The 13,522-nt window shown below is 50.5% G+C and overlaps 1 protein-coding gene across 6 annotated transcripts in view; it reads left to right on the top strand.

The window, feature by feature from the left end:
• The first annotated feature begins 2,465 nt into the window (after nucleotides 1-2,465).
• Otopla (proton channel otopetrin-like a) overlaps nucleotides 2,466-13,522 on the top strand; it is a 33,317-nt gene continuing 22,260 nt past the window's right edge. For 2 of the 6 annotated variants that reach the window (XM_076763133.1, XM_076763135.1), the window contains exon 1: nucleotides 10,138-10,576. In XM_076763133.1, the coding sequence (XP_076619248.1) occupies nucleotides 10,438-10,576 (139 nt within the window). In that variant the 5' untranslated portion in view covers nucleotides 10,138-10,437. Of the gene's footprint in view, nucleotides 2,676-10,136; nucleotides 10,577-13,522 lie in introns of those variants that run through there. The other 4 variants (XM_076763138.1, XM_076763132.1, XM_076763134.1 and 1 more) reach the window with 4 other exon arrangements.

The following is a 13,522-nucleotide window of genomic DNA, read 5'->3' as shown; positions in this document are numbered from 1 at the left end:
CAGCGAGACAGTCGGTGTCACGGATACCCGACGGCGTCCCCAATTAACTTCGCGTTAATCACGCTCGTTTGTCGCGTACACGTTCTAAAATCATCAAGGTCAGCCGAAGAGAAATCTTCTCGATCGTTGACAATGCCGGTAGTTCCATCAATATTTCAACGTCGACCCTCCGATCCGTGGCTCTTTCTCTATCATCGTTTAAGGTTTCTTTGTGAGACGGTAAGACTGCTCGGGTTGTAACGTCTGCGCCGCAATTTGCCCTAATTAAGCGATCAATGAAAAGCATTTCAGCCGGAACGCGCGTGTGTCCGATGCGTACCGCGCTCGTGCACGCATCGATGTCTCGTAACGCAATCGAGAATGGAGTTACGTTACGCGTATCTTGTAACTGACTGGATTCCTGTCCAATCTCGTGTACGCCCAATCGAACGCAAGATATTGTTGATATTATCCTCTATCGAAAGTTGCAAAATTTCAGGAATGCAATCTATGGAGAATGAACGTAAGCGTTTTGGTTTGGAGTTGGATGAAATCTGCCTTGGAATGCAACGAGTACACAGTTCATTTTTCTCGCGCCGCATGAGAGGAGGATAAGAGAGCGTTGCACAAGAGAGCGTGCGAACGAAACGACCCTTTACACGGCCATAGTAATGTTGGTTCGCAGGTGGATCGGCGTGGGTGTGTATCTTGGTTTCCTCGCTGATCGCTCGCCGCTTCTCCCTTCGCTTTGTTTTACGCGTCGCCTTTGACTCGCGGCGCAGTAAATTTGTTGCGATTTCTTTCCTCGAGCGATTCCGCCGGTATTTTATTTCAATTACTTTCACCGGTTATGGGAACCCAACCGAATAACGACCTAAACAACGATTAATATTCGTCTTGCTGGGAACAAAGACCGCGGATAGATTATTTTCTGGGGGTGGTTGACCCTCTGTAATCAAAATTATATTCGGCTTCTGAAAGAACCATCTAATGGCAGATTTCAACAATCTATCTACTTGAGAATAGCTAAAGTTTCCAGAATATTTTTCCTCCCCAGAAAACTTGAAGTTAAGAAGCCAGAGGGGAGGGGTAATTGTTTTTTACAGTGTGTACAGGGTGTGTGGAAGCGTGAGAGAGCCCTTTGCATACGCGAACCAAACAACCTGGTGGCTGATCGTTCGTGAGCCGGTCCCCGTAATTAAGGGCTAAATTCGACCCTCGTGGGCGTTGTTAGGCTCCCGCCGCTCGAAGGAGGGTGTGCTTTAGTCGTCAAACTCGCTGTAATACGGCCTCGTATCCATCGTTACCGTAGCCAGTCTAAATCGTAATTGAACAAAAATCAATAAAACCCGAAGGATATCAAAATTCGAGCGATACGAAACCTACGGGGGAAAATAATCACGCGGCTCGAAAAAAGCGATCGTTGCGTTTACGTGCAGTCGGGAGGGTGACTAAACGAAGAAATTCGATCCACGTTACCTCCCACCCACCCCTACTTTCATTAATTCGTACAAAATACATCGGTAAACTTTAAAGCGGCGTAACCCTTGTTTAAATATCTCTTGCATGATATTTTCAGTTTTACACGCCTTTGCAAATAAATATTTGCGCCAGAGAGATTTAACGAAACGGGGAGTTTCGTTCGTGGATCGAGCCTCGATTTAACGGTAATTTTGGGAGTCGTTTCGAGGTCTGGCGCAAAGACGGGTTGGGTTTAGGAGTCGCAGCGTAACACGGGGCGCGTGGGAGACTGCGAGCGTCCTCAAAGTTCCCCGCTGCACCGATTAAGCCGTCACTCCGGGCACTCGAGGCCACCCTCCGATGCGATTGCATCGTGGAAGATAAAGAGCCACCGGTGTAGGTGCATTCATCCAGGCCGAGATTCGCCTCGTTCCAGGTCCGGTCGGAGGCAGTTTCGACGACGACAAAGGCAGAGAGAAGCAGCGTCGTCGACGGGCATCGATTCGACACGATACAGAGTCGACATCGAGGAGGGACGACGAGGCTTTGCGAGCAACATCGGGGACAGGCGAGCGTCACGGAGTGGAAAAGCGTATCGCGGGGGTTAAGGTATTGATCGCGCTTCCCCATCGTGCATGGGGGTGGCTTCGCGCGCGCGGCAACCCCCATAGCCGTTTCGACGCCATTACAGCGGCAAGGATCGTTGCACGGGGACGAAGCGACGGTGGTAAACGCGGCCGAACTTCTCGAGCCACGGACCATAACAGGCTCCGAGCGGGGGAGTACTTCCCTTTTGAAAGGAAAAAGACGCTCGACGGGACGCGCGTCGGTGACTGACGGAGACGGACGTCGCGGCAGTCGACGAGGCCGACGGAAAGGGAAAATTATCGGCGAGGAGGAGAGAGAAAGAGGCGAGGACGTGTACGGAGTCGCGTGCACGGGCAGGAAGGTCTGCGTGGTTCGAAGCTCCCGGGCAGAGCGCAAGCTCCGAACACCTTGTTTACATTCGTCCAACGCCGCAGAGGAAGCACGTTGCTCGAGGAAAATAATCGAGCAGCTTCGGAGACGCGACAGCGTGCCAAAGCTCGACGGACCGCGACCAGTCGGGGAATACGCAGACCAGAAACCGACCGTCACAGCAAAATTTCCGGAGGACTAAACGGCCAACAGGATATTCGGCGGACAAACGCGACCCATGGCGTTCCACCGGCGCATCGTCGTCGGTTAATGGACGGGTGAGTACGCTTCGCGCCCAAGTGCTCGTCGAGTGGCTTTTTCGGTTAGGCGTTTCGCTCCCTCGTGTACGTTGTTCGCGCGCGTGCCACGTTTTTCTGTGTTTTTTTTCGAAACGCGATTCTTTCGCGCGTCCGCGGAACGTTCGATTTATCTCGGGCAAGGTCAGCGTTTCGAGAACCTCTTCGAAGGTTCGTTAGAGCGTGCGATAACACAGCGTTCCGGAGCTTTTCCCGCGCTCCGGCATCTAATGACGCTCTCTGGTAAGCCTCGGACGAAACTACTTATCGCTTCTCGATTCGCGGACGTTCGTAAAACGGAGGAGATCGACGAACTCGTCGAAATTGACGAAAGCTCGCGCGATACGATCATGGCCAATTACAGAAATCATGGTCTGGCCGTGGATCGGTTTCGCGTGCGCGATAAAGAACGGCGATTCCCGGTCTCGCGACGCTTTCGCGGTCAATGACTTTTCAGCAAAACAATTTCCACGCGAGCTTTATCGATTTCCAAGCCGGTCGCGTGTAACGAACGCATCAGGTACCGGCATACATAACAGCCGGGATAATAACGTCGGAGGCGGAGCTATTTACTCGCGCAATATCGTCCGATTACAGGATAACGGTTCTGATAATCGATAGGCGAATGTGACAGACGGATTGTCGTTAATTAACGTCCGCTCAGCGGATCCCCGTTGATTCCCGATGCCTCTTGCACGGTCGATTTCTCCATCGATTTCGTGCGCTTCTTGCTCGCTGCTTCCTGTTTTCAACGCGTTAATATCGTTTGCCGTTTCTTCGAATCACGGTGTAAAAAATAGAAATATTCGCTTGGCCTTAAACGTTCGCTCTTTGCGTCCATTAAAGTTAGAGCGTATCTATAGTCTTAACCGACTCGTGGCGTTCGTAAAGGCAAACGAAAAAGTTGAAGTAAATATTTCATGTTGCGAACCAAGTTCTCGGTATCGTTGCACGTGTCGTGTCACGAAGAGCAACTTGAAAGCAGATGTTCGAACCGACGGCTACTCGATTTGGCACATGCCTCGATAATAGATGTCGAGGTCACCTCGATGCAAGCTCAAGGGTATGCGGCGCCCCAGCTATCGCTGATTAATGGCGGCTCCAACCCCCACCGTGTACTAAGATATTTCGTGGATATTTCACCCCGGTTTATTCATTTTCTGGCCAAGCAGTCCTTAGAGAAACGATGACGCTCGATTAACACGATCGAATTAAAAGCTCTGGGCATCGCGAATCGCAAACCGATCGATCGACCAAAAATCGAGTCAAGGTCCGGCAAATAAAAATCACAGACTCGATCGAGTACGGCGCACACGTGCAGTCGATGTCTGGCAAACGTATATACCGGGTGTCTGCGTTCACCGGGCCGTGGCATTGAACCGCAGGGATCGAGGGAGAACGTGGACGAGGGGGCTGAAAATGGGAAATGGAAAGGGATGCTCGACCTCCGCGAACGCGAACCTTTGTTCCTTTGTTTCATTCTCTCTCGCCGAGGCGATGATAAAATATCCTCGCACAAAGGAGACGGTACAATTTTGATCAATCTTGCGATCCTACGAAGCTAAATGCAGTAGAATCCACGTTAAGAGGGAAACGAAACTCCTCGAATAAAAGAATTTTCCAATAACGGAACACTCGCTTTTCTTTTCGAGAAATCGAGTATATCAGATTTTCTAGCGTGGATAAAAGTCCACGTTCGCGATTTATCGTTCAGAATTTGCGGAAAAATATTGCAAAACCGGCTCGAATGTTCGAAAGGGAGAATCGATCGTTCGGTGCAACGCGCCACCCTCGCCGGGAGCATCGATCTATGCGCAACGGTGCAACATTTTTCGCGTTTTCGAGAACGTGAGCGACAATGGTACTCTCCGTGACGCCGGCCACACATCAAAGAATTTCCTCGCGCAGAAGGACACTCTGTGGTGTTGGAGATTAAAGCCACCGAAAGCAAAGAATTTCTGGGCCGACTCGAGGGAGAGCCGCCTCCCCTGCGAGCGAACATTTTCAGACCAAAGTGTCCCTAACTAATACCCGGTGTCCACCGAACAATTTCCCTCTCTAGAGTAAAAGTCTCTTCACTGAGAACACAAGCTGCTCGATTTAAAGATAATTCAGACAATTCCTCCCCCAGAACGTTCTAGTTTGGGTCCCTTGTTATTCATAATTTTCATCGACGATCTTTCCGAGGCACTGGAATAGCTCCCACGGTAAATAAAAGAAGTAACAATTAAAGATGACGGTCCCCTCACACGGACACGCGGAAGGCGAGCTCACGAGTAACGAGGCAACTTCCATAACGAAGGCTCTTTCATTTGCTCGTGTGAAAGGGCTCTTATTCCCGATCCGAAGTCTCGAGAGTAAAACTTTCAAGTGGACGCAAGGGGAAGAACAGACGTATCCCGTCCGCTACTAATGTAAAGAGATCGCGGAACGCTAGCGTATCGTCGATCCCCGTTGCGACAGGATCGATCTTTGCCGGTAAATTTCGATTCCCTTTATCTTGTTCGTCTCGCTTTCTAACACCTGTCGGAAACGACCGAGCGCCGGGCGTAATTCGAAACATTCGACAACGCGAAACACGCGACCGGGTGGCGTGAATTTCGTGGAGGAGCGACAAGTGTCGCGGCCGAGCAAGCGACTCGCGAAGAGAAAGGAGCAGGTATCGGGGCAGCGATCATAAAACCACGATTATTCGCGTGCAGGCGAGCAATCGCGACGCGAGTTCCTCGCCACGAGGCTGACGATTCCGGAGTACGCGCCGCGAGAAAGTTTTCGCACGCTCTGCCATGCGAAAACGCAGTGACAAATCGACGGAGAACCGCGAACGATACTAAAATAATACAACGATTCCATTTTTTGCCGATCCAACAACTTTGTTCCGGTGATCTAGAGTTCGAACGCGTTCCTTACCCGGTGAATTTCCTTGGTCCGCGAAGAAGTTTGGGATTCATTATGGAGGTAAGGTAGCGGGAACGCTTAACGGGAGTTGGGAGATATCAGAAATAGAGGAAAGTTCGAGTTCGAGATTTATCGAAGCCGCCTCCGATAGATCCATTTTTTAGAAAAATAAAATCTACTCGTAAAGTGGATACTCTTATGGCTTTCTTATTTGTCGATTCGTCGATATCGTTCGGTGAAAGTGATCGTTAAACCTTCCTCGAGTTATCGGTGTACTTAAATATGGTTTTATAAGGTTACGTCTCGAAAGACTCCTTTCACCACGCTAATCGGAAATGTCGGAAAAATTCTCCAAGCTTTGATCGGATTAGGAAATTGTGACTAGAGTTATTTTTCGTAACGCGGAACAGGTTTTACTCTTCCCACGTATACCTACACCGAAAGACTTCTTAGGGAGTATTCAGCTTAGCTTTCGTCGAAGTCTATTGTCCGAGATTGACAGAGAGTAGCGCGGTTTCTGCGGCATTGTTCCCGAAACACGACGTTTTCCGCGGTCTGGTGAAAGCTCGCGCCACGACAGTGTTGCGTTCGCGTTCGCGACAGGAGCCGTATCTAATGAAGTATAAAATGACGGTAATGGATCCGTCGTAATAACATTTTTCTCGCAAAGAAGTAGCAACCGGTCGAACGACGTCTCCCGTTTCAGCTTCGTGGCTTCCCTGCAAAGTCAGAACATTCGATTGCCGGACTATCGTACCGAACGAGTCCGCGGGAACTCGACGCATCATCCCAACGACCCAGTTTCTCCTTCAAACTACTCTGATACTTTTTTTTCTCTGCAACCACGGCGCGCTCGCCGCTTCGTGGAATGCCTGAAAATACCGGGGAACGCGGAAAGCGGATAATATCGGACGGAAAGAACAATGGCGGCTGTAATCATCGTAATTGCTGCGATTACTATCTCCCCGAGCGCGATACCGCCGACGTTTCAATATCAGCTTCACCCAAAGGCCCGAACTTGCCGGCCATTGATGCAACGGCCGTACGTACCATTAAACGAATGAACGCAATAAAAGGTGTAACGGTGAATCGTCAAAGCGCGCGGAGAACGGAATGTATTAATGACTTTTCGCGGAAACGATTCGATCGCGGCAAACGAAGCCTTTGCCGAACAAAGCTGCATCGGAGTCGTGAACTCGTGACCTGGATTAAACGCGAAACGTTTCCCTCCAGGCTTTTGCTGCACGAAAAACTGCAGTTTGTTCTCGGTTACTCTATGTTGCCGGAGAACCATCATTTCGGATATTCTATCTAAAAATGCGGATAGAAGGGAGAAATATAATAGGTTTCAGCGACCCTCCGGTTTGTTTTCGCATGGGCTATTTCGAAATAAGAATTAGGAGCAGTGTAAAAAACTAGAATCGAGCGAAAGAAGCGTGTTAAATGAAAAGAATCGTGATCGACGATCGGTCCCGGGCGTTCGTGGCGATAACTCGAGAGGCGAGAGGGTCGTCGTTGGGTCGATGGACGGCAAGCAGGGTAGGTGGGCGTCGCGACGCCGGCGCCGGTAGGAAGCTCACAGGTGGTCGCCATGCAGTCTCGCCGTGTTTCGTGGCGAGTGCCGCGGCAGCACCTCGGCGTGCCGCTTTTTCGAGGTCCATGACCGGCCGCCGCGACGGCAGAATCGATCCGCCGCCGCCACTTCCGGCCTCCGATTGTTGTGACGCCGCGTGCCGGTCCGTGGAAGCCGGGAACCTTGCCACCGCGGCTTTCCAGGCTTCCTTGTCCTCGAGGCTCTCCACCTGGCAGGACGCGAGCATCGTAAGCCTCCCTCGCCTTCGACCTCGGACAAGCTTCTCCGCGTTATCCTTACTTCCCCTCGAGATTCTCGTGCTCGAAACCCTCGGCCCTCTATGCCCACGCGGGGAAACACCGACGAGGGTCGACGCGACGCGGAGGATCCTCCGATAAGGAAGAGTAGACCGGAAGCAGTGCGTACCCGTGAACTAGTTTCGCAGTAAGGACGCTTCCTCAGTGACGGTAGGGGTTTCTGTGATATACTTTCTCTACAGAGAAACTTCCACGACCGTGGCGGCGTTGCTCGATTCAGGGGGATGCTGCGTGCGCTCGGAGGGTGGCGCGTTCTAACCTTTCTCGATTCTAACCTGTAGCAAACGATCAATTTGTTGGGCGACTCGGTTACTCGATAAAGAAGCAGTGGCGTACCGTGGTTCTCGTGGACGGAAACAGGTGAATTGGACATACAGTGAACCCGTAGAGGTTTCAGTGCGATCGGAACGGGTCGATTATTCCGAAAACAGCCGTATCGATTCAGGTTCGAGGGCGCGAGTGCGGGCGGAGCCGGCGCGACAACCTCGCTCCGTGTTCTCGTTTTCGATGCCTCGTACTATCTGTGACTCCTCGCGAACCCTGCCCATTGAGACCTCTTTCTACGATACATGTTGCTCCGGATGACATCACGCGATTCTGCGTACGTACGAATCGGCCCCACCGAGCGAACCGACTTCCGTACTCGACGAGGATCTCGATTTCGCGTAACGTTGCTCTCCCCGTGACGCGAAACGAGGCAAACTTTAGAGAGCAGAATTTCCACGTACGTCGAGAAACGGGGCAAAAAAAAAAAAAAAAAAAGGAAAACTCTCCGGCGAACAACATTTTTAATTACGCCGCGCGTTCCATTTCCCTCGGCGCCCTAGTCCAAAGTTGTTCGCGCGGCAATCACGAGCCGCACGCTTCGAGTTTAACCTACAACGCGATCGAACAACGAAACTTTCACTGGTGATTCGTTACTGTGCCACAGCGGGGATAGAAAAAGAACCCAAGCCGCAAAAACGTGTGATACGCGGCGCGTTTCAGCCCGATTCTAATTTAAATGGAGGAAACTGGGTTACTCGTACGACGATCGAGCCTCGATGCATTTTCCGAGCCTTTCGGTTTGAAACGTTTGCTCGATACGCGCACAACGAGCCGTGTCGCCAACCTAGGACGCACGGATGATTGCAATCTTTGTCGCGTCGCGACCAAGATCGGATCTAAGCATAATGCAACACTCAGACGGATTAAAATCGCTCGCGGAAGCTTCGCGATAGAGAAACGACCTATTCTCGAGCTTTCAAACTCGTTAATTCGTTATAAATCCGCGATCTCGGAGCGGACGAAGCCTCCTCTGACGGGCTTTCAAAAGCGGAAGAGCTTATTCCGCTCCGGCAATCTTCGATGCGTCGCTTCTGCTCCATCCGAACGAGACGAAAGGTTCGCGAAACCGAATCGAATTGTCCCTGTTTCGAGTCGAAAGCCGCGACGAGGAGCAAACAGCTCTCGAGCCCGAGACAAAACATTGAAAAGAAATCGCGGTGAACCGGAACGCGGAGGAATATTAATAAACGGGAGAAAAGGGGCCTCGAGATCCGCTCAAGAGATTCCGCGGACTGCAATCGATTCGAATGCTAATTCCAGAAAACTCGAAAGAAGAAATTAATTGGTAGACCGCGCGATATTAGCGATTTCAGGGAATTCTTTGGCCGATCGGCGATACGATAATTGACGACGTTTCTAGAATTCCAGCCGGAGCGCGATAACGCGGATCGAGGCCCGACAATGCAGTCTCGATGGTGGCTTAACAATCGGGAATCTATTAGCCGGAGCCGGGTCTGTCGATCGATGGCTGGTTTCTGGTTTCTTCCGGTCCGACGAATCCGCACGGCGAGTCTCCTATTTGCTCCCTTGCTAGCTCTCGGCATCGCGGATCCGAGGAAAGCGCGCCCGTTGACCGAAATAGCATGAAAGCCACGCTGAAAGGAACGCTGTGCCAGAACGCATCGGGAATCTTTGATTTCTCTGTACCGCGAACGCACACGATCAAACTGCCTCGAAAGAATCTCGAGTATTGGACGCCTTGGACCGAGAGCGGGTATCGGGGTTGCGCGTTAACGAGTTCCACGTTAATAAAGGACTGTGGTCAGCCATCCTAGAATAGAGAGATCTTGGGTACCAAGTTTCGAAGAAGAACGATCCGCCCTTCGACTCCGGGAGGGCGCGATCGCGGTTGAAAAAGCGAGTAAAAGCGAAAGCGACGAAGCGATCGTAAGAGTAAAAGAAAAGGAGCGCGGGAAACTGATAGCCATCTGGCACGCGAATTGTTCGTAGGCTTGAAAAGCGACAAGGGAGTAAATTAAGTTCCCTGTCCCGGGTTCCATTAGCGTCGGGTGGTCGTTGGATCGATAGGTGGGAGGGGGGTAGGGTTTCCTGCGTTCGCTGACAAGGCGAGATCTCTAATAGCGATCGGTGAATCGCGCGGAATGGCGGAATGGCGGAACGGTGAGCGCGCGCGAGCGAGCGGCCGGTATCGGCGTCGACGCCGTCGTCGGGCTCACGAGCGAGCAAGCGTCGTTCGAAGTCAGGTACGAAGGAAGGGGGAAGCAAGGTAGCGTGGGAAGAGGCAGGTTGGGGGTACGGTCGGCAAAAGGCAGAAATAATTCCACATTTGCCGAGCTGACTCGCACGTGTCACACACCTCAGGCCCGCACACGTGCGCGCACGTGTCCGTTCTCGGTCCGCGTGACACGCGAATAGAACGAACGCCAGACGAGGAACCGAACCGCGAAAAGAGTCAAGGAACCGTACGGGGGAGGAGGACACAGTGCTCCGGGCATAGAACAGGGGAGAGGAGGAACAAGGAAGGAGGACAGTGCGATAGTCGGCTCGAGGATTGTGATTAAAGCCTGCGACGCCGACGAATCACGCGGATTTCTAAATATATAGCCGGCGATGTGCAAGAATAGGAGACAACCAGCACGGCTCGCGATCGCGACTCGAGAGAGAGCGAATGGAACGTGAGCTCGCAGTGGGCACCGCGACGCCGCGGCGTCACCCGGACCCGCGTTCGGATAGGTCAGTTATCGCGGAACAAACTAGCTGCCGGCGGGTTCGCGTTAGAATCCTGTATCAACCTCTCTCGCACACAGGTAAACACCAAGGATATTCGGATTATTTTCTCTCTACAACCCTTCTTATTCATCCCCCCGCGCATTGCAAGATCCCTGACCGCCGGTTGGCACCGTTTGTCGCTTCTTTTGTTAAAAGAGTCGACCGTGAAACGTGACAGTGCCAACCGGAAATAACCACGGTCCTGTTGATCGTCCCGCGGTTCCTTGCGTTCCACCCCCGCCGCGTCCTCGACCGGGATGATTGTTCCGTGGAACCGCTCCTGCACTTGTTGAATTCACCCTCGCAGGAACTCGCCATCGCGTTCAGAATAGTTCGTGCTCGCGATACGCGGCACGCCACCCCTTCGACGGATCGATCGTCCCAGGTGTATTTCGTTGTCGAACACCCTTCCGCCCTTCTGCCCTTTTCCTGGATTCTCCGTGTTTTTTGTTCAAAAATAGTGCAACTTCCTCCGAGCGACCCGTTTCCCGCTTTCAACGTTCCCTTTCTTCATCTTCTTTTGTTTATCGTCGAAAACCGTGTATTTGCTTTGCTGCCGGTCATTGCCACCCTTCCCTCATTGTTTTCTCGTTCCCGGTCGCCTCTTCTTTCACGGAGACGCAATCGTGACTCGAGCTAGGTCGCTAACTACATCCGCCACCCTTTAATCCGTGCTGTTCCCCTTCGAGCAGTCCGCTCCTTGTTTGACGACTGCAATTTCCTCCGGGAGTCGAGGAACCTCGAGGAACCATTCTCTCGCTGTAATCAGACCACAGAGGAGACCTCGGAAAAGGGAAAGTACCTTAGATTTCGTCTTCTTAGCGTCCAAATAGCCAGAGACGAATTAAATTTCTTCGTCGGGGGATTATTCCCATTAACCCATTTCCTCTTCCGGATGTCAATCGTGATACACTGTTTTAAAGAATTCCTCCAGGAAATAAAAACATTTATTTACTACTCACTGATTAAAACAGTGTTTTACCCAACTCTGTCTGTGTCCATATAACTAAACGAATTCTTGTATTAACAGCTTACAATGTCTACGATTGTGACGTAACGCTTATCTTACAATGTTAACAAATTTCATTTTGCTTTCAACTGTAATATACGTTATGTAGTTAAGTTAAGGGAAGAAACACAAGTAGAAATAGTTAGAGCAAGGTACCCAGAGTCGTGTCTTATAAATAGATATTTCATATGGGTAGTTTAGGGAATAATAGCTTATCGAGAAACGCGATGAAATCGGCAAAAGTAGTCTGCTGACGTAATCGTGGGAGGCTTAAATTGTCGTTAAAGTGTCGCAGCGCAGAATTTCTGGAAAATCTGAAATACCCGTGACGAAATCGGCACAATTTCGCGTACGAGTAGCGCGAGCGTTTCTTCGAAACGGTGTTAAATCTGCACGGACAGAAGCAGAAACGGATGCAAATCGGTCGGAAAATAAGGCACGCGCGAAACGGTTCTAAAGCCACGCTCGAAGCCGTAATTTATTCCGTGCTTGCGACAGCCGGCAAACATTAACACGTGGAATCGTCGATGAACACAGCCAGCGTCGCGATTGTTCCTTTCTCAGCGCGAGCTGAATCCGATTTCTTTTCGCCGACGCTGCGTCCCGCATGAATCGTAATACCTCATCGACGTCTGCGTCCGCCTTTTCCGGTCAGAAATAGAGCTGGCGATTTACTTATTTATTATTAGACGGATAAAAAGACCCAATGGCGTACAAGAATAATAGAATCACGCGTTGCACGAAATAAATCAGATATAAAAGGAAGTTGTAGATCTGGTTTCGAGCAGTGTTCCAAAAAAAGGAACGGAATTTAATTCCGGAAGTCACCGGAAATACTCGGTCGAAAATGGCCCGTGAGTGCCAGGCGCCACGAGACGCCTGTTTCGTTTAATACGGTAATAACTTCGCGGCAGAGAATTGCATTTGCCAGGGAATTATTATGCGAATGTAACTTCGCGAGCCGAGCAGCAACGGCGTTCGACGATTCGGTCTAAAAATAAATATACCGTCAAGGCGGAATTTTGTTTAAGCTTTCGAAAAAGGAATTTGGAATATCACGGTTGCAACTGAATTTTCCAGAAAACCATCCAGCAACGTAAACTTCGCCACTTTATTTATTACCGCGTCGGTGTCATCGGTTCCCCCGTTGTTATAAATATCCCTTGCCGTTAACTTTACGCGCAACGGCGCTCGATGATCGATAACTTTTTCCTTGTGAAAACGGTGCTGCGAGAACCCAAGTAAATATAGAGCAACGGGATTTCGAAGTGCATCGACTCTGTTGTCGTGCTATTTAAAAAATAGCAATTGTTATTCTCGTCGTTCGTCGAATCCTTCGTCGCGCGCTGCTCTCTGTTCGTCGATTGATTTTGCAGCAAAAAATTGAAACAACCATTTTTACGCCACCGTATTCCGTAGATTAAAAGTTCTCTCTAAACGATATTTTATATTCGACGGGTATAAATAGACTTGGTTCGAAGCAAACGCGATAAAAGCTCCAGATCTACGGATTTCGAGCACAGAAATTTCTATCGAAAGTTTGCAAACCGATACTGGTGAACCGTTCAATTTTAGAAACGAACTGTTCCGACGTATGACCCAGTTAATCACTCGATACCTCGCGACAATCAACACCTTTCCGCGAAAACGAGATAACTGAGAAATCTGATTCGTCGATTGCCCGTAACGTCAAACCGTACAACAAGTCGTTCTTACGTAAACACGATACTCCCGCTAATTACTCGCGCTGCGTCGAATGACCTATTTAGCCCCGCGTTCGAGGATCGATGAGCTTTTCACCGGTGGAAACGCTCCATATCCATGAACGGTAATTCGAGCAGCGGGGCGAAAATGAAAAATTCATTCCCAATCGATACACACTTTCTTCTGTTTATCGCGTTCGTTCGTACACCCACTACCAATCCTCTTTCGCCTATCGTCGACATTTTTATTACCCCGCAAACGAGATCTCCGG

The sequence above is a fragment of the Colletes latitarsis genome, chromosome 4 (genome assembly GCF_051014445.1).
Source record: "Colletes latitarsis isolate SP2378_abdomen chromosome 4, iyColLati1, whole genome shotgun sequence".
Lineage (NCBI taxonomy): Eukaryota > Metazoa > Arthropoda > Insecta > Hymenoptera > Colletidae > Colletes > Colletes latitarsis.
Note: the sequence above shows the minus strand (reverse complement) of the source record. Positions and strands in the feature narration are given on the sequence as shown.